The following is a 25,226-nucleotide window of genomic DNA, read 5'->3' on the forward strand; positions in this document are numbered from 1 at the left end:
GGGTTATGCGAGTTCTGTAAAAAATAGAAAGTTTGGAGCTATGTCTGAGTGAAACCACGTTGCATGTGAGATCAGATAGTCAAGGTCCTGCGTTTCTGACATTTTTGCTATGTTTTGTGTGTTTGTTGACCTATGGCCATTAATGACTCTTTAAAGGAATTGTCCATATTTGACTAAACTAAAACTTGATATAAAAAGTTCTGACAACTTGGGGGCTGAACGTGCCTCCTGATTCGGGGCTTCTAGCTGGCTGCAGTTTTCTTACTATGGTGGATACTTTTCTTGATGGCGATGGGATGTGGATCCAGGGATCTGGTCTGATTGCCGTGTGTGGACCCGGGAAGGAGTTTTTCTCCCTAAAGTGAGGCCTTTATCATCTGCCTCCTGGGTTCTTGATTTCCTTTGGATCAACACTGTAGTTGGACTTAGATGGACCTGGGTCTTATTTTTTCAACCTCATCAACTGGTACCATTCTGACATGTCCTTTGGGAGCTGAACGCATTAGTCCTTATTTCTTTCTTGTCCTGGATTCCTGGTTGAGAGTCCTTTTCTCCACTGATACATTGTAACAAACCCTCAGCTGTCAGCAGGTGCAGATGAAGACAGAGGCCCCAAAAAAGTGTCTTTGTGATATTTGTTGATGCTTTTCGTGCTAAATTGTGGGGGATCATGAACCTTGGGCAAAAACACTCCTTATTTTTGCCTTGATAACTTTTTTTTTTTGCACAGAAAGTCGCATGTTCTGCTGAAATGTTACAAAAACACGCGGAATAAATATCACGCAGGCATAAAACATTTGCTCCAAAATGTAATAACTTTTTAAAAAGTCGCAATTGATGAATCGGCCAAAAAACGTTTTGGACCCCCACGGTGAACATAACCTCCCCCTAAAATAGACAAACACATAAAAAGTGCAAATTTAAAGAATAAGGCGCAAATGAAAAACACAAAGAACCAGACTATAAAAAAAAAAAAAAGGCACAGATTCAACAATGAATCAGTCTATGTTGCCCATAGCAACCAATCACATTGTAGCTTTAATTTTTTTTTTAGAGCAGAATAGGAAAGAAAATAAAGTTTTTTTATTTTTAAAGGCGGAGTTATAAATCTCCCCCAATTTTGATATTTCTTTACCAAGTTCATTACTAAGTTAATTTATGTCTCTGTCCTTCTGGTGCTGGGGTAATCCACATTCCTGTCCTGTGACAGAGATTTGTCACTTGTTTGCACCCTCACAATTTTCGGCACTCATGTGACCCTCTTAAGACTCCCCTTCCATTGTGGGGTCCCATGTTGCTTCACACAACCTGTTGGGATTGGGGATGAAGCCGATGTAAGCTTTACATGCCTGGACAAGGACTTTTGTATGAAGTATTTACTATGAGAAAATTGTCATTTCCCAGTGTTGATCCACTTTATGGACAGGGCCTGGTCCCCATTATGTTCACCACTGGGTTATATTTCTTCCCCTTCCCCTTTTTATCTGTCTGTATGGATCATGGTAAGACAAATATCATGAGCAATGTAGCCAGGGCTCTGACAAATAATGGCACTCATTATTGTAAATTTCTATGAATGTTCTCTTTAGGCAACTTAAAACTTTTCATCAACTCCTAATGCTAATGGGGGAGGAAACCGAGATGGGGGGAGCCAGAATATAGGGGGCAGAAGATGGGGGGAGACAGAGTATGTGGGACAGAAGATGGGGGTGGGTGGGGAGACAGGATACATGGGGCATAAGATGGGGGAGACAGAAAACAGGAAGCAGAAGATGGGGGAGGTAGAGGATACAGGGGGCAGAAGATGGGGGGAGGTAGAGGATACAGGGGGCAGAAGATGGGGGGAGGTAGAGTATACAGGGGGCAGAAGATGGGGGGAGACAGGATACAGGGGGCAGAAGATGGGGGGAGACGGGATACAGGGGGCAGAAGATGGGGGGGAGACGGGATACAGGGGGCAGAAGATGGGGGGGAGACGGGATACAGGGGGCAGAAGATGGGGGGAGACGGGATACAGGGGGCAGAAGATGGGGCGAGACGGGATACAGGGGGCAGAAGATGGGGCGAGACGGGATACAGGGGGCAGAAGATGGGGCGAGACGGGATACAGGGGGCAGAAGATGGGGCGAGACGGGATACAGGGGGCAGAAGATGGGGCGAGACGGGATACAGGGGGCAGAAGATGGGGCGAGACGGGATACAGGGGGCAGAAGATGGGGCGAGACGGGATACAGGGGGCAGAAGATGGGGCGAGACGGGATACAGGGGGCAGAAGATGGGGCGAGACGGGATACAGGGGGCAGAAGATGGGGCGAGACGGGATACAGGGGGCAGAAGATGGGGCGAGACGGGATACAGGGAGCAGAAGATGGGGGGAGACGGGATACAGGGGGCAGAAGATGGGGCGAGACGGGATACAGGGGGCAGAAGATGGGGCGAGACGGGATACAGGGGGCAGAAGATGGGGCGAGACGGGATACAGGGGGCAGAAGATGGGGCGAGACGGGATACAGGGGGCAGAAGATGGGGCGAGACGGGATACAGGGGGCAGAAGATGGGGCGAGACGGGATACAGGGGGCAGAAGATGGGGCGAGACGGGATACAGGGGGCAGAAGATGGGGCGAGACGGGATACAGGGGGCAGAAGATGGGGCGAGACGGGATACAGGGGGCAGAAGATGGGGCGAGACGGGATACAGGGGGCAGAAGATGGGGCGAGACGGGATACAGGGGGCAGAAGATGGGGCGAGACGGGATACAGGGGGCAGAAGATGGGGCGAGACGGGATACAGGGGGCAGAAGATGGGGCGAGACGGGATACAGGGGGCAGAAGATGGGGCGAGACGGGATACAGGGGGCAGAAGATGGGGCGAGACGGGATACAGGGGGCATTAGATGGGGCGAGACGGGATACAGGGGGCAGAAGATGGGGCGAGACGGGGGATGCAGGGGGCAGAAGATGGGGCGAGACGGGGGATGCAGGGGGCAGAAGATGGGGCGAGACGGGGGATGCAGGGGGCAGAAGATGGGGCGAGACGGGGGATGCAGGGGGCAGAAGATGGGGCGAGACGGGGGATGCAGGGGGCAGAAGATGGGGCGAGACGGGGGATGCAGGGGGCAGAAGATGGGGCGAGACGGGGGATGCAGGGGGCAGAAGATGGGGCGAGACGGGGGATGCAGGGGGCAGAAGATGGGGCGAGACGGGGGATGCAGGGGGCAGAAGATGGGGCGAGACGGGGGATGCAGGGGGCAGAAGATGGGGCGAGACGGGGGATGCAGGGGGCAGAAGATGGCAGGGTAGAGGATGGGCATGGGAGACAGGGAAGTGGGGGGGACTAAAGTGGCGGGGAGCACTCGGACTTCCCTTTTTTAGATATGTTTTTGGTTGATGGCAATAGTAAAATGTCTTACTTTCTCCTGGGGATTACCGGTTGACTCCTAAATTGTACAGCAGAGGTTCCTCAAATTTTTGTAGGCAACAAGGCTTTCCCTAAAGAGGTAGAAGGTGTTGAGTCACTTAAGTTATTTGGCTTTTACCCCAATGTTAAAGAACTCCTATCCTTAAAGGGGTTGTTCCAAGATTGTAAGTAACTCCTTGTTTACTAGAGTAGGACTGCTGGGAACTCATTTATAGAGGATTTGGCTGTACACAACCCCATGTGAATGGTGGGGAGATCGAGCTCCTCCAGTCAATTCATTCTATATGGGACGTCTCATGAGGTGACAATTCTGGATTATCTTACAGTTTTGTCTTCTAAAGTTGCTCTGTTGTTCCTCCTTTTACATTTATGAATGCACAGACAAGTGGGTGTAACCAATTATGGACAACATCCCGTGGTTAATATATTAATACATTTCTAGGTGGAGGAACCGCAAAATGCAGGGCTGTGAGAATCCCTGTGAACTAATGGGCATTTGTCAGGAGAGGTGATCGGTCCAAGAGCCACTGGTGGTGGTGAGGAGACGTTCAGCCTGTTGCATAGTTTAACAGTTTATTCTGAGTATAGGAATACATATGTATCTCTAAGTTTCTATACACTCTGCTGTGTTCGTTTAGCGCTTGCACAAAATGTATCCATAGAGTCTCCTTTATTTTACTGGTGCCAAAAGGGGCGCCGTTTTTGGCATATGTTGCTTGCAAAAACCAACTCTCCTCTTGAGTCAGCCATATGGAGTAGCGTAGGCCTTCAGTCGAGTTGATCAGTGGGGTGACTTGAGTTGGACCACCACCTCCCCTGAGTATAGGCCATCAATATCTCATAAAATTTATTTAAGAAGCATTTCCCATCTTTGGGAAAGTTGAGTAATTTGGTAATGCTTTATAAAGCCTGTCATCTGCCATCAAGTTCAACCCATCTTCTAACATGTTGATCCAGAGGAAGTCAAAAGCCTCATGATGCAGGTAATAGTTGCCTCATATTAGGGTAAAAATTCCTTCCCAACTCCACACATGGCAATCAGACTAGTTCCCTGGATCAGCGCCCCATCACAGAATCTGGTGCCCATTGCCTGTAATATTATAGTTTTCATGAAAGACATCCAGGCCCTTCTTTTTAAGTGAATCGACCATTGCAAAATCATGTGGCAGAGACTTCCATAGTCTCACTGCCTTCACAGTAAAGAACCTGTAGTCTCGCTGCTTGCGCGGTGAAGAACCCGGGGGTCTCGCTGCTTGCGCGGTGAAGAACCCGGGGGTCTCGCTGCTTGCGCGGTGAAGAACCCGGGGGTCTCGCTGCTTGCGCGGTGAAGAACCCGGGGGTCTTGCTGCTTGCGCGGTGAAGAACCCGGGGGTCTTGCTGCTTGCGCGGTGAAGAACCCGGGGGTCTCGCTGCTTGCGCGGTGAAGAACCCGGGGGTCTCGCTGCTTGCGCGGTGAAGAACCCGGGGGTCTCGCTGCTTGCGCGGTGAAGAACCCGGGGGTCTCGCTGCTTGCGCGGTGAAGAACCCGGGGGTCTCGCTGCTTGCGCGGTGAAGAACCCGGGGGTCTCGCTGCTTGCGCGGTGAAGAACCCGGGGGTCTCGCTGCTTGCGCGGTGAAGAACCCGGGGGTCTCGCTGCTTGCGCGGTGAAGAACCCGGGGGTCTCGCTGCTTGCGCGGTGAAGAACCCGGGGGTCTCGCTGCTTGCGCGGTGAAGAACCCGGGGGTCTCGCTGCTTGCGCGGTGAAGAACCCGGGGGTCTCGCTGCTTGCGCGGTGAAGAACCCGGGGGTCTCGCTGCTTGCGCGGTGAAGAACCCGGGGGTCTCGCTGCTTGCGCGGTGAAGAACCCGGGGGTCTGTGACTAAACCTCAGAGGTGTCTGACATATGGAAGAGAAGTAGGAGATAGACGTTCTGGTAGACCCCGCTGCTGTGAATAAGGAGTAGTTCCACATGTGCTCATGCTTCAGGTATCTTTTATTAACGCATTTCAGGCTCCTACTGAACCCTTTCTCAGAGCTGAAGTGTGTATCGTATCTGACTGTGCCACACTGCTCACATCCACTGAACGAAGCGTACTTGGTCATCGAGCTTTCCATATATACTACAGGCATCACCGGAAGCGCTCCTAGCGAGTGATGCCCGCACGGTTATGCCCAGTGTGCGGCATCACTCACTGTGCTTCCGGTGATGCCTGCAATATGTGTGTCGCAGGGAAGCAATGTTTATTCTCCGTCATTGTGCAATATAATGGCTTATAGAAGAGATATCAATTCAGTGAGCAAAAAGGAAATTTTCTCCCTAAATGGGTGTGTATTACCTCCAGCTACAGATTTCTAATTACGTTTGGTGACTGCTTTGTCCACCTTTGCAGCCATTTTTTTTTCTCCTAGTTTGTCTAAAATGAAGTAACTTTGCAGCAGGTCTTGATTGAAAATTTCCTATAGTTTTGTTTCGACAGCTCCTCTACAGACCTATGCGTCTCAATGGCAACAGACGATAAACCTTGTTTGTTACCATGGAGACGCATAGCTTGCATGGGAGCTGCACACAAGAGGAAATGTATTGGAAAGTAATTTTGTTTCTAGTTTTAAATGCATTGGGAAAAAAATGGCCGTGGTGGACATGTTCTTTACTTGTACGACTCTTCGATGTGTTTTCTCGGGCGCTGTGCATATGGCGTCTACCTAGTGGCCATCGGAGCTCGGCATTGGCAGGACGTCGCTCTGACCCCGTACATCGATGCCATAGACATCGGCCAAACGAAGCACTTGCTTTTGGTCATCTGTCCTTTTGGACTTTCACCGAATAGGGTATTTTCAGGGAGTCGCTGCTTCCTTTTTAGATTAGATCAGGGGTCTCAAACTCGGCTGGGTATATGGGCCGCACATGGAAAAAATTTGAATTTGGGGGGCCGCATTCTTTGTTCAATGTAACATTTTTAGTGATACAATTTTTTTGTATACACCTTTTGAACATTTTTGCCGTGTTTATTTTTTTATGGCTTGGGTCTTTATGGATGTGACGATAATAAACGTGCACTTTTTTGTGTTTACTTTAGTTTACATATAAAACAGCATTTTTAGTGCCCAATAATTTTTCATGCTTTATTTTATTTTTTATTTTTTTTACAATTTTATTTCCCCCAATTGGCCACATACAGTAATATTGTCTTACAATTAGCATCATATAGTAATAATGGAAAACATCTTGTAGTAATGTTCCCCATCCAAGTCCCCATCTTGTACTAATGTGCCCCATCCAGGTCCCCATCCTGTGGCTATGTGCCCCATCCAGGTCCCCATCCTGTGGCAATGTTCCCCATCCAGGTCCCCATCTTGTGGCTCTGGTCCCCATCTTGTGGCTCTGTGCCCCATCCAGGTCCACATCTTGAGGCTATGTGCCCCATCCAGGTCCCCATCTTGTGGCTATGTGCCCCATCCAGGTCCCCATGTTGTGGCTCTGGTCCCCATCTTGTGGCTCTGTGTCCCATCCAGGTCCCCATCTTGTGGCTATGTGCCCCATCCAGGTCCACATCTTGAGGCTATGTGCCCCATCCAGGTCCACATCTTGAGGCTCTGTGCCCCATCCAGGTCCCCATCCTGTGGCTATGTGCCCCATCCAGGTCCCCTCTTGTGGCTATGTGCCCCATCCAGGTCCCCTCTTGTGGCTCTGTGCCCCATCCTGGTCCCCATGTTGTGGCTCTGTGCCCCCTGTGCTGTTCTTCACACACATAAAATAGAAAAAAAAAAGATGATTCTCACCTGTCCTCCGTTCCCTCGGCGGCCTTCCTGCAGATGTGGCCCGCAGGCACCACAGAGTCCAACCCCTTGACGATCCCGACCTGGTCCAGGAGGAGCCGCCGACAGCAGCGCTGCATTGCCGCACAGAGACTGTCTCCCAGCACAGCATTTTCAATGTCAGCCGCCGGCCAATCAGAGGCCAGCAGCTGACATCTGCTTATGGCAATGACGTCATACTCGCTGCGCCGACACGCAGATATCAGCTGCTGGCCTCTGATTGGCCAGCGGCTGGCATTGGAAATGCAGTGCTGGGAAACAGTCTCTATGTGGCAATTCAGCGCTGCTGTCGGCGGCTCCTCCTGGACCAGGTCGGGATCGTCAAGGGGTCTGTGCCTGCGGGCCGCATAAAGCAGCCTCAGGGGCCGCATGCGGCCCGCGGGCCACGTGTTTGAGACCCCTGGATTAGATAGAGGCCCGATCCTCGTCTCAATGGTTCTCTAAATACTGGTAATATTAATAAAGAAGTGGGAAGCGTTATGGCTTCATAGATGCAGCGAGATTCCCCTAAACTGGGTACATAGCTTGTCGTTGGGGGAGAAGGGTAATTAAAGTGAAATCCAATATGGCCAGATGGCTATTGGGGTCTCCAATATTAAAGAATTGGTAGTGGGTAGTACTGGGAGCCGTCGTCTTCTATAACCGCTCCATGGGTGGAGCCTAGTTCCTAATGATTGGGATTGTGGTCTCTGCCCATAAGACTGCATGGGTCCTGGGGTAGGAAGTGAGATCCTATGACAGATGCACCCGGAAAGCAAGGGAACGACTGCAGCACAGTACCATGATAGATTGTATCTATTACACACGTCGCATCTTTTATCTCTGAACTTGGGCTTTTTACGGGTCTACAAAGATTGCTGCAAAATAGCTATGCAGAGATTTTTTGGACACACTATTAAATCAGTTTATCTAATATTTATTTACTTATATTTTACCATATATATTCTAGCTAGTAGAACAAAAAAATATAGCCAATATATATATTTTCTAGCTAGTGTATAAATTGAAAAAATATATATATTTTTTTACAATTTAAGCACTAGCTACTGGTACAAAGGAAAAAATATATATCAATATAATAAAATATACATATATATACATATAATTATACATACACATTTTTTAGAATGTATACTCTAGTTAGTGGTATAAATTCTTAAATTCTTTGATTTTCTGATTGTAGACTTTTTCTTCTCTTTTCTGTGCATGCTTATGGGGCGGCCATCTTGCCTGAGCTGCTCTGAACAGCAATAAAAAAAACTGCTTTACAGCAGCTGCCGCATGAAGCTTTTAGGCTGCGTGCCCACTATGCTTTTTTCAAGCGTTTTTACCGTGGAATTTCCGCAGCGAAAACGCTTAAAAACGTTTGGTAATACGTGCCCCATGGTCCCCAATGATGATCCGCACGTGCTGTGCCCATGCTGCGGAAATTTCCGCTGCAGATTATCATTGGGGAAAAATCCGCAGCATGTCCATTAATTTTGCGGACACGCGGCGTAATTGCCGCCATTGACTTGCACTGAATCGCTTGATATCCGCATCACTACATGTGCACACGTGGATATTAAGCGATTCAATCTGCGGATGGTACCCGGGTCTGGAGAAAAGGAGACTCTCCTCCAGACCCAGGTACCATAGAACCTGTAAAAAAAAGAATTTAAAATAAAAAATATACATTATACTTATCTTCTCATAGCCCGCAGTCTCCTGTACAATGCGTCCTGGCTCCCCGGCGGCTCGCGATGGTGTAAAAGGACCTTCCATGACGTCATTTAGTCATGTGACAGGTCACGCGACCGCTGCTGGTTGCATGGATTTATATAGTGTGACCAAGTTGTCAAGCACTTTTCTAAGTGATGCTAAAATCGCTTGAAAAAGCGCTTGATAACCCGCATGTGAAAATGCATTCAAAAACGCTTGACAAACGCTTCTAAACGACAGGAAAAAAAATCTGCATGCGTTTTTCCTGCCAGGGAGATGCAGAAATGCTCCGGATTTTTTCTGCATCGTGGGCACTAGGCCTTAGGGTCAATAGACTTGGTGCGTATCTTCCATGTCTGAAACAATCTCATTTAGACTAATGTAACCAATTTTTTTTTTCAAGCCACAGAAATTTCTGCAATGAAATCTGCTCCTTGGAAATTTTGACTGTTAGGCTATGTTCACACATGTTGTGTTTTCCTGCGTACTTTGCAGCAAATTTTTATGCAAATTTTCAGCTGCATTTTGCAGTACCAACAAAATGTATGAGAAACCAGAAATCTCTGTTCACACACGCTGCTTTTTGTTTTCTGCTTATTTTCTGCCTTGCTTGCGTTTTTGGAAAATAGAGCGTGTCACTTTCAGCGTTTCTGCAGCGTTTTTTCACCCATAGGAAGTAATGGGTGGTGAAAAAAACACACTTGCGTTTCTTGCTGCTTTTTTGATGGCAAAATAGAATGGGATCCTTTTTTTTCACAGAATTTTATGTACATGCCTAGAGACAGAAGGACAGTGAAAAAAGCGCTGCAAAAACACAGGAAAACCTGCATTTGTGATGCTTCAGTTTTCCTGCTAGAGAAAAGATGTCAGCAAAAACACAACGTGTGTGAACATAGCCTTAGTCTGGAGAAATGTTGTGGGCTCTGTGACCTACGCAGAGATCAGATCTGTCCTGTGTGTGAACCTGTGGAGAATTCCTTCTCCATAACTAATAAAACAGAAGCTGTAATTTTGGTCGTTTCTAGAACGCCTGAAGCATACCTGGCTGACAAAACACTGGATATAGGGTAGAAAGATGAGCATTGTTTGCACCGTTAAAGGGGTATTCCCATCTCCAAGATCCTATGCCAATATGTAGTAGATGTAATAATAATAGCAAATACCTCCTGTTAGAAATGAGAAATGTAGTATAGTTCTTCTGATTCGCTATGTCACTTACCCCATGTGAAGGGCATTGCAGTAGCTTAGGTATCCATGGTTACGACCACTATAATCTTGCTGTCAGTGAGTGGTCGTAACCATGGATACCTAAGCTACTGCAATGTCCTGCACATGGGGTAAGTGACACAGTGAATCAGGGGAACTATACTATTTTTCTAATTAGAGGTATTTGCTAATATTATTGTCAATCATAGGGGAAGGGGAAAGGAGAGGAAAAGAGTTGTGAATAAAAATTAACTTTAATTGATTATATAAAATCTTAATAAAATTTGAACTATACCATACATCCTGTAAGGATGTATATAGGGTCACTGCTAAATATATATAAATTAAATAGCTCGGACCCTGTAGATCCTGGAATGTGTAGGACAGCTAATAAAATTATATGGTTCCACCACCAATGTCCCTTAAATTAGATGGTAGGGAAATATATCCTACCAGTACTCTAGATGTACCTATCCCCCAAGTTTGTACAAAATGACACGGCGGAGCTGTGTGTAGTAAAAGCCCCCGCTGCAACCCTCATATACAGGTCAAAGGTTACCTGTGGATCGCTATATTATATAGTGACTGTAATATTGCCAATGATATAGGAGCTGACAAGTCTTAAATAAAGATCGCATCGGTATTATAAGCGACCATACATGTCAGTTGTGCGGGACCGTAATTATCAATCACCGCAAGGAAATTCTCACTTCTGACTCTTAGGTACAGGTGTAGTTGTACCCCCGTACATGTCAGTTGTGCGGGGCCGTAAATCTCAACCTCCGCAATGATCACACAAGGCAGATGTAACCCCTTGTCATTAAGCGGCTGAGCGCAGGACCACGCAGTAGCTCCTAACACCGGCAATGCGGTCTCCTAAACTGATCGCGTGCTCGTGGTACGCACGCGGTCTGTATAGCCGGAGACTATTAAGCTCCGGAGAGGCACTGCAACACTCTGCTATTCATCTCAGCTGGCGCCAGAGACCTGAACGGCAAATGGGGACAGGACATGGAGAGCCTGGTAAAGCTGTCACATAGATTCACAGGACAGATCGTCCCTGACGCGCGTTTCGTTTTCATTTTGTTTTTTTGTTTTAATATTGTTATTGCACATACTACATATTGGGAATAGGGTTTTGGAGATGGGAATAACCCTTTAAGCTTGACTTTTGACAATAGATCTGTCTTAAAAGGGGTTGTCCACATTGGTGGTGGTCCGTCTTTCTGATAGCTGTTGGAACTAAAAAGTGTATGGACACAGAATATCACCGCTTTTACATCTTATAGTGGCTCTTCTTGGGTACAGGTACTCGGATCACATTCACTTCAATGGGAGCTGAGCTGCAGTACCTGAAAACGGCCACTAGACAGTGTCTGGAGATGCGCTATTCCAGCTCTCCATGTGTACATCCGGCCTCCGCGGGACCTGCAAGCGAGTGATTGTTCACATTCAGCAGATTTATTGCAGAAGTGTCTGCAGCTGGTCCCATTCATGTGATAAGGACCGGCAGAAATCTACAGGAATACTGCACTAACAACCCCATGTACATCAATAGGACAGTAGCTGAGATTTTTGCAACACTTCCATTGAGTATATCGTAAAAGAGGTCGTCTCATCTGGAAAACCTGGTGTTCGATTTCCTTGCGGCTCCACCACCGGGAATATGAAGCATTACACCAGGGTTTCCTAAACTGGACAAGCCCTTTATTATGCAGTTATATTAGTGGAGCAGATATGGTGTTATGATTTTATCATGTATACCCACATGCGGGACTGTGGCACACATGGCGGGGAGCGGAGTCAGTTCCACATGGTTGTAATGTTTGTAAACAATGACCCGATCTCACCCCGAGTTCAGCATTTAGGGCTGCAGTTGTAAAATAGCACACTCCCGCCCAGACCAACCGGGTCAGCAGATGCTGCTTGTTTATAGCTGGTTCATGGACGCAGGCCCATTGCACTTTATAAAACCTTTATTATGAGGGGAAACTATCTCTTGAGTCCTAGGTTGGAGTTTTATTGAGCAAGTTACTTTAGCATTAGTCTCATATTTGCAGTTTCAATTTCTTCAATCGATCATAAAATCCTGATTTTAGACTTGGGTGAAATCCTATCCTAAAGCTGACCATTGGGGGATTTCACGCTTGTCGTTTGTTTGGATGACGGTGCCATAAGTTAGAACGATCGACTGCTAATCGGGCACTGACCTCTGCTTCCATTTATGGGATACATATCTTATCGTTTGCCGTAGGCGTCTTTTTTACCTACAGCAAAATTAAAAAAAAAAGTAAAATCCAACGATTCAAAAGATAACCGCAATCGGTCGGCAACTGTGTTATCATATGGCATATCCTAGAGATGAGCTATAACATTATTATAAGATCAGGATCGGTAAGGTCTGATTTCTTGTAAGCTTTTGGGTTGAGAACAGCGGGATTGGGGTCTTTTTTTTTTTTTTGAGCTGTGTAAGGGCCTTTATAAGACAGGTAATAAGCCAGAAAGTTCCTTCAGCAGAAGACCAACTTCCGTGTGCCTTTTTTGTAGATTGAGCTCCAGGCTTGTTCTTATATTTGGGGGGTTATTGCGCTGCTGATTTGCTTCTTCTATTAATCGGAGTTGACTTTCTCCTTTCTCAGTCGTTCTTGGAGAAAACTAAACTCAGTTATTCTCTAGTCTAATGTTTTCGATAATTTACCCCCCCCCCTCCTTCAGAGTCAAGATGTCAAAAAGGATTTTTCCTACACTTTGTAAGGGGTGATAAATGCATTATCAGGAGGGCTGGGACCACCTCCTATGTGGATGAAGCAGCGATGTGCATGCTTGACCTCCTCTCCTTGGCTGTGGAGGCTCTCCAGCTTTTATGAAACTACAGCTCCCAGCATGCTAACTCGGTGGGCGGGTTATTAAAGAGAACCTATTTAAAGCAGATGCAACGTCCTTCACAAGGTCACAGGGACTTCTGTAATCTTCTATGTAACGTCCAGTTATCCGGTGGTCTCTGATCCTCACCTGTCTATAAAGAGTGGGTGGGAAATGATGTGATGGCCGCTGCCAGAAGTTACACGGCACTTCTGAGAAGGATCCTGCTCCTCAGTAATATAGAAGCGCCCCATTCTTTGCAAATTGCTTATTGTCTATGATGCAATGCACAGGAGATTCAGGTCATCTTGGTGTAATATTAGGACTCGGGTAGTCCGGCTTAGTAATGGCGGTGGCTCATTAGTATTGTGTCGCCTGCCACTTCTGGTCTGAGCACGTTCATGAATGTTGAGCACCTTTTCTAAAGAGGCATTAGTGGCTGCATAGTCTACCAGATCATGGAGGCAATATTTGGGCGTTGGGTACCACAATCTGGGAAACCACCGGAGCCCAGGTCTACAGGTTTTAAGGGCTCCACAGTAAAATATTTAGTAGCGAATGACTCAATGTTGTGGTGATAAATCTGAGGTTCGTCCAGTCCTGATATCTGCCCCAATTTTTGTGCCTGGAGCCGTCATGGCTGCGACCACTTAGTCTTGCCAATGTCTTTCCTATAGGGCCCATAGACATAGGAGAGAGGCCACTGTTTTCAGCAGCATTTAAGAATGATCAGGCATGCTAAATTTAAGTGCCCGATCCCCAGGAATATAAGCCGCTGCCAGAGGAGGCGTCGGTCTCCTTTCTCCACTTTCCACAAGCAAACGGCATTCATGTATATTGTGGAGTCGGGCGACGTTGGCTGGACGACAGACGACTTCATCCCCTCTAATTTCTTAGGTTCCTTCCCAGTGTTTGAGCCTAGAAGAAGTATTGATAGGTGATGTTGTGCCCGGGACGGTGTGTATTCCTGAGGACGGGGTGTGCGGGTGCAGGACACCGCTCCCAGCCGGCCTGTGTGCCGGAGCCGTGTACATAGTAGTAATATTTGTGTATGTACCAGTGGCATCCTGATCTTATGTTGCCATGGAAACATACACCGCTTTCCCATCAGTTCCGCCGTCTCCTCGGTGCTTCTGAGCAATTTGCAGCAACAGGGAAACATTTCTCTTGTTTGGAATGAGAGGGATCTTAGGGGTGCACTTTTTTTTTCCACACTTTTTTTTTTTTTTTTTTTAACGGGCATTTTCTTGAATGATATATATTTCGTGCTCTGACTTTTGTGACATCATTGAATAGTAATAGAGAAAAGCGAACCTGGACCCTGGTCCAGCTGTCAGGTCAGTAGCCCATGGCTTCCGATCGGGAGCCCTGCAAACCTCCTATCTTCCGGCATCCCCTGCCTGACGTGACGTCGTGTGTGCATCACGCCGTAACTATGATTTGTGCTAGGCCTGCGTGTAGGAGTAAGGTTGCATACCTCCCTTCCGGCAGCTGCGGACTGCTGATCTGCCCGCTTCACCAGGGTCCTGCAAATTGGTTATCTTTTTTTCCTTTATTTTGGTTATACATGGGGGCTGGGTCATCAATATCAGATCAGTGGAGGTCTGACACCCAGATCCCCCCACCGATCAGCTGATGTCGGCTCCGGTGGCGTCCAGACGTAAACTGTATGCGGAGCAGAACAGCAAGCAGAGCTCTGCACACCAACTAGTGGCCGCTGCTGGGTACTGCAGCCCCGCTAATATTCAACAGAAATGTAGTTTGTGTTTTAGACCCTTTAAAAAAAAAATAATTCGGGAGCAGCGGGAATAAAATAAGAGCAAAAATTGGCCACTTCTGAACTGATGACAAGTCTTTTTTTTAAGTCCTCCATACGGTTCCGGAGACATGGACCTTTTTATTCATTGTTGTTATGGTCTTTACTAAGAGGGCGTTTCTCATGGGATTTTGAGGGGCGCGTCTTTAACATGCTTTGTGTAATTTACCCCCTTCAGCCATGCCCCCTTGGTAAAAACCATATATGTTAGCACTAAATAAAAAGGGGCCCATATTTCTGCAACCGTAATGCTCCAGGGTACAGAGGGAAAAAAGCAAAAACTGACTATTTTTGATCTGGTGAATTTATTATACTATCCAATTTTTACTTTATTTGGTCTAAATACCGATGTAACATCCACTTGTTAGAAGAAGTCACTAACGTTTCGGCAAGCTGCATCAAATTTATCGCAGAGCTCATTTTTCAGGTAGGACCCGTGCACAGGTGCGGCACTGTTTTGGAAGAAAGCACCATTTTTTGGCTCCACGGCCATCATTGATCTGAGCTGCAGTGCTCGGGGGACCCGGAGTAACGGCCCTGCTGCGCGCGGGGGACCCGGAGTAACGGCCCTGCTGCGCGCGGGGGACCCGGAGTAACGGCCCTGCTGCGCGCGGGGGACCCGGAGTAACGGCCCTGCTGCGCGCGGGGGACCCGGAGTAACGGCCCTGCTGCGCGCGGGGGACCCGGAGTAACGGCCCTGCTGCGCGCGGGGGACCCGGGCCAAACAGCCCTGGGATCCGGAGAAGCAAGCCGCGACGTTTTCTTTGTTTACTTCCAATCTGATATGAGCATGAGCTGGAGAGACGATGGCGCTCTGCTCCACGCTACGTGTGATTCACTTCCGGGAGCGGATGAGTCAGACCAGTCATCGCATCTACAGAGCGGCCTTTCTGCAATTGCAAAGAAAAAGCACTGAAAAAAGTATTATAACCAAAAAGATAGTGCTTGGGGCTGATGGGACTGAAACATCTTTTAAAGGACTAGTTATTTTTCCCTTATGGCTACCAATTTATAAATCATAATAGTAAAAAAAAGTCAGACTGAAATCTTGTAAACCCCTGTAACTGGATGATACCTAAGCGTCGTACTTGTTAAGCGCTTGGTCATGACATTTATTATTGTATCTATTAGCAGGAGGAGGTCAAATGCACAAATATCAGATACCACATTGAGCCCCAAATCATAGCGCTCACTGTACGTCGTCAAGTCCAAAACTGCAAACTCTAAATCCGTCCTCTTGCCCGGGCCGGTGGTCTGTAATGTGCACGTGCCTCCAGCTGACAGGGCTCGGAGGGGGAGAACTGCACTCTGGTTTTCTGATGGCTTCCATGTCCTGAGCTGACATCTCCCTTCTATCCCCTGTTGGTTCAGCCCTGCGTGGTATGTGCTCCCTTCTGCAATTGGCAGTGGAAAGGAGATATATATAGATATATAGATATATATATATATATAGATATATAGCAGACTTTAGCTTGTTCCAGCCAGCAGAATTGTGAATGTTGCTCTGGAGGTCCAGAATAAACAAAACTGGTCCCATTGCATGCTGCTGAAGCTGCTATTTAGAGGGTTTTGTTGCTAAATGATCCTATCAAGGCCCGTCATTCATTGGATCTCCACATAAAACCGCTCGCTCTTGATTGAATGGGGCCACAATCTGCAAGGAAATCTGTGACTCCTTGCTGACCGAGATGTGTGACGTACAGCACCAAACCTCTGTACCCCGGGGGTTTAATACGGAGTACAGAGCAGTATCAGCCATTTCTGACCATCTTAAACATTCACCTTCAGATCTGAGAACAAGTTAAGGCCGGGGGCATGATTTTTTTCTTTTTAGCAGTCCTGTTTCTTTAGTGCTGTGTCACTGTTGGACGGAGGTCGGCCTGAGCAGCTTTTTTTGTGATTCTGTGCATTTGAAGTGGTGGCGTCTTTTTCTTTATATAGGTCACCTATTGGAGGGAGACAAGTGATGATTCACAGACCATTCATCACCCATATGCAGCCGATGTGTTTGAAGAGAGGTCTATAGACCTATACACACTTTTATCATACCTCCTTATAATAGACCTGGCTGCGCCATCGGGGGCTGGCATCGGATGCTTGGGACCTGTGGCTGTGGGAAGAAGGCCCCTCATATTGTAGTTACAAGTGCAGATATATATATTATGTATACCAATAATTAAGAAATATTAAGGTGTCCATGCCCTTAAGGATGCTCTCCCCCATCCCATAAATATGAGCCTTCGCCTCTGAATTTAACCTGCCAGATACTTTTCTCCCCTTAGATCATCGGGCGAGACCCCCGTATACATTAGGTATGTTTTAGGGGGCTCATTATGAGATGTAGATTCTACTTGATCCTCTGTTGCCGCTGAAGATAACATGTGAATGAATGTCATAGAGCGGGTGCAGTAAGGGGCAAAGCGCGTCCTTGACCGACATGCATGATTATGGGACAACTCTAGGAGATGGGGGCGACTGAATAAGTTCCCCAAGATGAACGTGTGACTGTGAGAACTCTAATCTTTGTTGCTCCTGCCATGTCTATTTTAGTACACCCTTATATTCCCATGAAATAGTGATACTGAAGCCTTTTTTGAGACCTCTGCAATGTGATGTTTTCCTATCATTCCTCCTGGATCTTTACAAATAAGTAACAACCGAGTGTTACAATTCCCCTTGTCGAAGATGCGTGTCCCAACAGTCAACACTGATTGGACAGTATAGAGACACACACCCCAGCTGGTACCGCTGAGACTGATTGGGCAGTGTAGAGACACACACCTCCCAGCTGGTACCGCTGAGACTGGGCAGTGTAGAGACACACACCTCCCAGCTGGTACCGCTGAGACTGATTGGGCAGTGTAGAGACACACACCTCCCAGCTGGTACCGCTGAGACTGATTGGGCAGTGTAGAGACACACACCTCCCAGCTGGTACCGCTGAGACTGATTGGGCAGTGTAGAGACACACACCTCCCAGCTGGTACCGCTGAGACTGATTGGGCAGTGTAGAGACACACACCTCCCAGCTTGTTCCGCTGAGACTGATTGGACAGTGTAGAGACACCCCCCCCCCCAGCTGGTTCCGCTGAGACTGATTGGACAGTGTAGAGACACACCCCCCCAGCTGGTACCGCTGAGACTGATTGGACAGTGTAGAGACACCCCCCCCCACCCCTAGCTGGTACTGCTGAGACTGATCGGACAGTGTAGACACACCCCCAACCCCCAGCTGGTTCCGCTGAGACTGATTGGACAGTGTAGAGACCCCCCCCCCCCCCACACCCACCCCTAGCTGGTACTGCTGAGACTGATGGGACAGTGTAGAGACCCCCCCCCCCCCAGCTGGTACCGCTGAGACTGATCGCACAGTGTAGAGCCCCCCCCCCCCCCCAGCTGGTACTGCTGAGACTGATCGGACCGTGTAGAGACCCCCCCCAGCTGTTAATAGCCAATTGTATTTTTTTCTTTTATAAATTTCCAGGAGGAATAACAGAGGAACTGCGCAGCACAGAAAAATAAGAGATGATTCCGACTTTGTCTTCTCATTGCGCTCCATATACATTTCACATGGTGGAGCAGAAAATCTTGTGTAGATGAGGTGATGGTTGTCTTTTGGAGAAGTTTCATCGCATTTTCTAATGGATGCGGCAGCTTAGGTTTAGGTCCATGTTGCTTTTATTTATTTTTTAGACTCTCTTGTCCATGCCAAGCCACAATCTCACAATCTGGTCCTCAGCCTAAGCGACGGTCCGTCATTCTGATCCTACTATATTCGGTGTATATACAGGCATGTTCTTATAACCAGCAACACATTCATGGGGTTTTCTTGTTTTTTTTCCCTGACCTTTGAGACCCCACTATTCTGTAGACTATAGGCAAATCATTCTCGTGCTGATCGATAAAAGTAAGGACTATGGCCATCCTTTTCTTTGTAGCTCAAGACTATGTTCAGTATTTGGTCAGTATCTTGCATCAGTATTTGTGGGCGGGCCCCGAGTCCTGTGGGCGGGCCCCGAGTCCGGTGGGCGGGCCCCGAGTCTGCGATTGACTGTCTTCAATGCATGACTGTTCATGCAGAGATGGCGATCAGACCTGTTCTGAATCGCAGACCAGAGACACGGATCCATGATGGATCCAAAATGAAACTGTCTGGGTCAGTGTGCTGGCCGAGAAAAAGTGTGCACCCACCCTTAGTGCAGAGACTTAATGATTTGGTGCCCTGAGACGGATTGGCGGAGATCTAGGGCATGGACTCACTTCTCCCGCTATCACCTGCCCTTTTGGCCAGGTTAGCGGGTAGCCTCGTATAATCCTGATGCCCTGGTCACACAGCGCTGCACTCGTGTCATTTTGTGGCCGTATCAGGTTTTGTCCCGTGCGGTGAAGGCCTCTTCTCTCTGACATAACTGCAGCATAATTGCAATATTCGGGATGCTTCCTGCATGTTCACTGCCGGCGGGAGCTTTTCTCGTTTGGTATTTTCCGTGGCTCATAGTCGGGTTCCCCGGCCGTTTGCGAAGAATTATTTTTGCATTTGAGATTTTGCAGTATAAATGACCCCTGCAGCATAGAAATAAATGGATATGATTGAATTACCCTCTTCTGTCAGTTTCCGGGCCGGTGTGGCTATCGCTACAATCCCCACAAGGGTCCGTCATCCCACTTTGCTGGATTTATGAATGGAAAAAACGTAATGCACCCATTCATTTTACCACTTAAGTCCAGGGAAGCCAGATAAACACCCACTGTGGGTGGTGTATGACAAATCCAGGCAGCCGCTCCGTCTCCCATCCCCCCGCCTCTGGTGCTGGGAATAAGCAGCGTGTATGCGATCTCTGCCTTTCTCATTATTGCATCTTGCTAGTTTGGTTCTGGTCTGTTTTTGGGTGGATTTGGCTCCTGCTTTCCTTGCTGTGATGCCTGCAGCACTTATTGGTCTTTTCTTTTTCTATGGTAGAAAACACCACTATCTCTTCTTCCTATGGCTTAGTTCACACCTGCATGAACGCAGCAGAATCCATCACATTTGACCAAGAAAATCAGTGCAATATGCAGCTTTTTTTTTCCCCAGCAAATCAGATGCTTCCTGGGTCATGCTGGCGCCATCGATGCATGTTGTGTGGTAGATCCTGTCTAGAAATCTAAGGCCATGTTCACACTTGGTGTTTTTTGTAGTGGTTTTTTTTTTCCTGCCATTATTGAAGGTATAAAAAAAAAAAAACCTGCAAAAAATGCCATGTGTGAACATGCCCTAACTGTTCACTGAATGTCATTGGTACTTGCTAAAAATATTCTCCTGTCAGATTGCTTTTAGATATTCATCCATTTTTTGGAAATATATTTTGTGGAATCGTGTTTTTTTTTTTATTTGGGGGTAGGAAAAAAATAAAAATAAATAAATATATATATATATATATTTATTTATATTTATATATTTATTTATGGATTTTTAGTTCCTGGAGACATCAATTTTACGAAATTCAAACAAATGCCTTAAAGGGGATGTTCACTACATTGATATTCAGGCTAAGTCATCAATATCGATTGGTAGGGGTCCAACAGCCAGTGTTTCCACCCTTTCCCTCCCCGAAATCAGCTGGAGCTCCCAACAACCCTCAGTGCTTGGAACAGTTGACCTTTGGGGGTGCCAGTTGTCGGACCCTCTCTGATCATCAATATCAAACTAATAGACAGCCACTTTTAAGATTCCCGTTTGCTGTAATTTAGTTGGAGCCCTCATTGTTGATTTACCAGTGGATTCAATCTTGCCTTCTGTTTGATGGATGCACAGGCGCACAGCTCACTACTTTTGTTGAGTTAGAACACTTTCATATTTGTAGTGACATGTCAAAAGTTTTGACCATTGAGGGGTCTATGTGCTAAGACCCCAACTGATGCTGACAAGCTCTTGGATGAGCATTGTGCCCCTTCGACTGTGATAGTAAATTTTTGACTCTTCTTGGAGGCTGGAGCTGTTCACTGATGGGGAATAACCATGAAGGGAGTGCCCCTTCGTTGACCCCACTGATCATAAGGTGATTGCATATCCTAGCATTAGGCCGTCACTCTATAAGATGGGAGTACTGCATTTGTTTTTTTGCAAGGTCAAATTAAAAACCTGCATGGCACCTTCCTTTTTAATTATTGCAAAACAATTTGCCAAAATTGTTAAAAAAAAAAAAAAATTCCTTCTGTTCTCAGACTAAACTTTTTAGTCTCAGTGATATTGTGATTTTTTTATCTTACGACTCTGGCTAAGTAAACTAGCTTGTTTCTTATTTGCGTGCGCCGGGTGTCGCCTCTCGCCGCTACGATAGGTCTGGGCCGGTGTCGTCCTCTCGGGCTGCTCTGATCTGGAGGTTCAATAACAGATCCTCTGCGGATCATATCAGCGGACGCTACATGTGAGCCAAGAGGACAGTTTCAGCCGTCGGGCAGCCCACGTCGTCCTATGAACTGTACGATTCAAGCAAATCGAAATTGACAAAGCAAAATGATTTGTATGTTTATCAAGTTCACGGAGAGTCCATTCCAGTGTTTGGTTGCCGTCCTTGCACGCATGCATAATGTCATTGTAGGTAAAACCAATGCAACTCGCAGCTCGATTTGTTTTGTTTTTTCTTTAGCAAAGAAATAGATTTCTGTACCGTTACCTCTGTCCTTACAGGACTTGTCCAATGTATGAAAAAAACATGGCCGCTCTCGTACCAAAAATCTCGCAACTGAGCTCTATTCACTTCATTAGGTCTCAGCTGCCATACCAGACACAACACACGGGACGGGAACTGGTTTTGCAAAAAATAAATAAATATATTATATATATTTTTTTCTAATCCTCCATTTTAAGCTGCAGTCTATTACGCTCCAGAGCTGTATTCATAATTCTGCAATTTTCAGAGCACTTTTCCCAACATTCCTTGCTAGCTCAGTACCTGCATTGAGTTTTCTTTGGTAACTTATAGCCTGAGAAGTGTTGTCTTTACAGCATTGACAAATCTAACGAAATGCAGCGTTTTTTTTGTTTTTTTTATGCAATTAAGCTGCTTTTTAAAGCACCAGCAAAAGCTCGGAGAGTTCAGAAATCACACGCATGTTTTTTTTTTTTTTTCCTGACTCAATTTGAGAACTGTAGTGTGTTGATCCTTTGTATTTTGCAACACTTTTTCACCCATACAAAACAATGAGTGTAAAAAAAAGTTTCAAAAAGCGCAACAAGCATTTTTGCAGTGTTTTTGGTGTATAAAACTAAAACTAACTTTATTAAATATGTACTGTTGACAAATCACACTGCAAAAAAACAAAACAAAATAACTCAGCGAAACGTGGGTTTTAAACGCAGCATTTTTACTGCTAAGAGCAGGTTTTTTTCTGTTGAAAAAAACGCTGCCTGTAAACATAGCCTAAGGCTTTGGCAGCGGCCTCCATTGCTGACAAACACTCATTATAGGTCATTGGATCCCGGTGGGATCAATTGTACAGCAGATCTGGCTATTTGGAAACCAGTTGGGCTAATAGGAATGGGTTTTCCAGTGTGTTCACTTTCAACCAGCAGAATTATGAATGCAGCTGTGAGGTGTAAAACACGTGCTAACTCATCCCATACAAGAAAACATCTTTTACTATCCAGTAGCTATGTACATAGTACCGAAGCACATGCCCGACTATCTTCCTAACGAGTGCTCTGCTCTTTCTTTTTCAGTGTTGCGGTTTGCTGCTGGACTCTCCCCTCCATTCACAGGATATGAGACTTGAAAGAAGACGATGCATACAGGTAGGCCCGTGCTATGGGTGATATGTCAGGCACGCCTGGTACATGGCATCAGGAGGGATATTTTCCCCATTTCCTGGATTATTTTCCTGACTGTTTTTCTGTCCCGGTCCGTTTCAATACTGTGCCATAATGAGCCATATAGTGCTCGCGCTAAGGAGACCTAACTTTTTAACCCTCATAACACTTTATATTTCTGAGTCTATGGAAGTAAAAAGTTAGTTTGGGTGATAGACTGTTAATTGTGTCTATGTTGCTGTAGATCATTTGCTCATATACTATGTGTTTGTTTTTGGGTCGCACATTCGGCATTTGGAGAAGTGATCCGGGATTTGTATAGGCATCTTGAGCGCAATTACCTCTGATAGCAGAGCTAAAGGGCTGGCTCTAAAGGGCTGGCTCTAAAGGGCTGGCGCTTGTTTGTCTGGGGTGTTCTGATGCTGTTTTTTCTCATATTTGTTATGTAACATTTTTTTCTTCTTCTTTACAAAACCCTGTGATGATCCAGAATATGCTCAGTCTGTCTGTCCTGCAGTCAGTAAGGGATCAATCTACCTACAACTCTTAGTAGCCAGAACAGCGTGAATGAATATTGTGCAGTTTGGCCACTATGAATACATAGTCTGGTGTAATCATGATGGGGAATGTCTGTCAATCACTGTCCTAAGGATCATGGGGAGTTTGTGGGAGCATGAATACTCAGGACTCTTATACTCTGTGTCCAGTGCATTATTCTATTGATCCTAGTGGCCAAATGTCACAAGATGGTTTGTGCCTTTTTGGCTTTGTTAGAGCACAAACCTGTAGATGTAATATGGTTCCCTCATCTAGTGCAACATATTAAGAGGACAGAACTGCTTTCCCTTGGCTTTGATATGGTTATTTGGATTGTGATGTATGCTTTTCTATTTTATTTTTTGTTGGTTCCTTTATAAAGAGATTTCTTTTTAATTGGTTCAAAGGCCAAAGAGAATTAATTTCTTAATTATCCATATAAACATATACTTAGAGCCACCACAAGGCGGAGCTCTATTTATCTGCCTGCTGTGCAGGTGTATGATCTGTATGCAGTAAGCTCCTGAGCTCCCTCTAGTGGTGGCTGCAGGCAGCCATCGTGTTATCTTTTACATCTGTATGTTAGCAGGGGGATTATTTGTGGCTCATCTGTGTATGAGCCATGTAATATGGGAACGTTGGGCTCTCCTGTGGCCCCGGACTATGCAGCGAGCCTTGCAGTACAATATGTAACAGGTTAATATTTCTTGGCTGCGCCGCTCCTTCCTAATCTGTTCGGTTTTTACACCAGTGTGAACGTGTGTCTGCGGCGAGCTCCCTCCCACCCGCTACATCGGTCATACATGGAACTTCAACTTCAATTTTTGACTGGCAAATTTTTGGAAATGCGAGCAGTGAAAAATCTGTTTGGCCTGTATGTCATGTAGCTGCTAGCGGTTTCCGCTCAGAAATGTATCACTCCCACAGATTTGTTCATTAGTTATTTATGTAGGATGATGAGGTTAGTAGTACAACATATAAGGTCATTTAAAAAAAGGGGTCACGAGAACGGATCAAGCAGTGACCGATCACTTAAAGGGGAATTAACTTTTTGTTTGGACTCATCAGATCAATGGTGGTCCGGGATCAAAGGCTCACATCGATAACTCTAGGGTCTGTATTTACATATCGTTTTCCTACACACGTCGGATGTACACATAGGCAGAAGCACTCGCCTCCTCCCTGATGGGCTAAGTAGAAAGTCTATAGGTCCTGCGATAAGGCGGGAGGTGAGCGCTTCTGCTTCTTGGGTGGTCTTTTGAGTGATTAACAAAGGGCGGACAACCCCTTTACCTTCGTTCAATTAGTCGGAATGCCTCTGACTTAAAATCTGCATCAAAAGATGAAAAAATGTGTTAAAAAACTATCCAGTAATCAGAAAAGCAGCGGTTTTGCACATGGAAACTTGGCCTAAAGGTAAAAACACGGTATTTTCTCGGTTTCCGATAAAGTCAAGATGTCAGATGATGCAGAATGTGAAGGTTACTCTCCTGATGCCAAAATCTAGAAACCCCCAAAAATGTCTCCAGTTAATGTAAATCTGCCCTTGGACATGAGATATTGCATGAATGGGCCCTGTTTTGTAGGTATGGTCTTCCCTAACCTGGGTCGGGTCTGTAGCCATGTGGCTGCTCCTGAACTCTGCGCTGTCATTTATCCCCTCAGCTGGGTGACAGGAGACAGGCCCCTCTTCACTGCCCCGAATCTGTATCCGTCACCCTCCATCTCGAGCCCCACATACCACATTCCTCCAGGAAAGATTAAGGCGTCTGTCATCGGGGAGGGGGCGGCTGCACCACATCTATAAATGTGACCTTTGTGCTTTTACCTTAGAGTATGGATATGGCTTTTAGGTTATTCCTGAGCCAGAGACCATGTCCTACTTCAGTTTTCTAGTACTCAATCAGCTACATGCCCTGTCTTGCCCCCTTTTGCTTGTCTTGCCCCCTTTTGCTTGTCTTGCCCCCTTTTGCTTGCCTTGCCCCCCTTTTGCTTGCCTTGCCCCCCTTTTGCTTGCCTTGCCCCCCTTTTGCTTGCCTTGCCCCCCTTTTGCTTGCCTTGCCCCCCTTTTGCTTGCCTTGCCCCCTTTTGCTTGCCTTG

The 25,226-nt window shown here is 46.5% G+C and overlaps 1 protein-coding gene across 2 annotated transcripts in view; it reads left to right on the forward strand.

Annotated features, from left to right (window-relative positions):
- DYRK1A (dual specificity tyrosine phosphorylation regulated kinase 1A) overlaps positions 1 to 25,226 on the forward strand; it is a 96,623-nt gene that overhangs the window by 30,960 nt on the left and 40,437 nt on the right. For both annotated transcript variants that reach the window (XM_073668410.1, XM_073668409.1), the window contains exon 2: positions 22,503 to 22,574. In XM_073668410.1, coding sequence (XP_073524511.1) covers positions 22,565 to 22,574 — 10 coding nt within the window. In that variant the 5' untranslated portion in view covers positions 22,503 to 22,564. The remainder of the gene's footprint in view (positions 1 to 22,502; positions 22,575 to 25,226) is intronic.

The sequence above is a fragment of the Phyllobates terribilis genome, unplaced genomic scaffold, assembly GCF_046119375.1.
Source record: "Phyllobates terribilis strain yellow unplaced genomic scaffold, ASM4611937v1 Scaffold_2__4_contigs__length_985480577, whole genome shotgun sequence".
NCBI classification, from domain to species: domain Eukaryota; kingdom Metazoa; phylum Chordata; class Amphibia; order Anura; family Dendrobatidae; genus Phyllobates; species Phyllobates terribilis.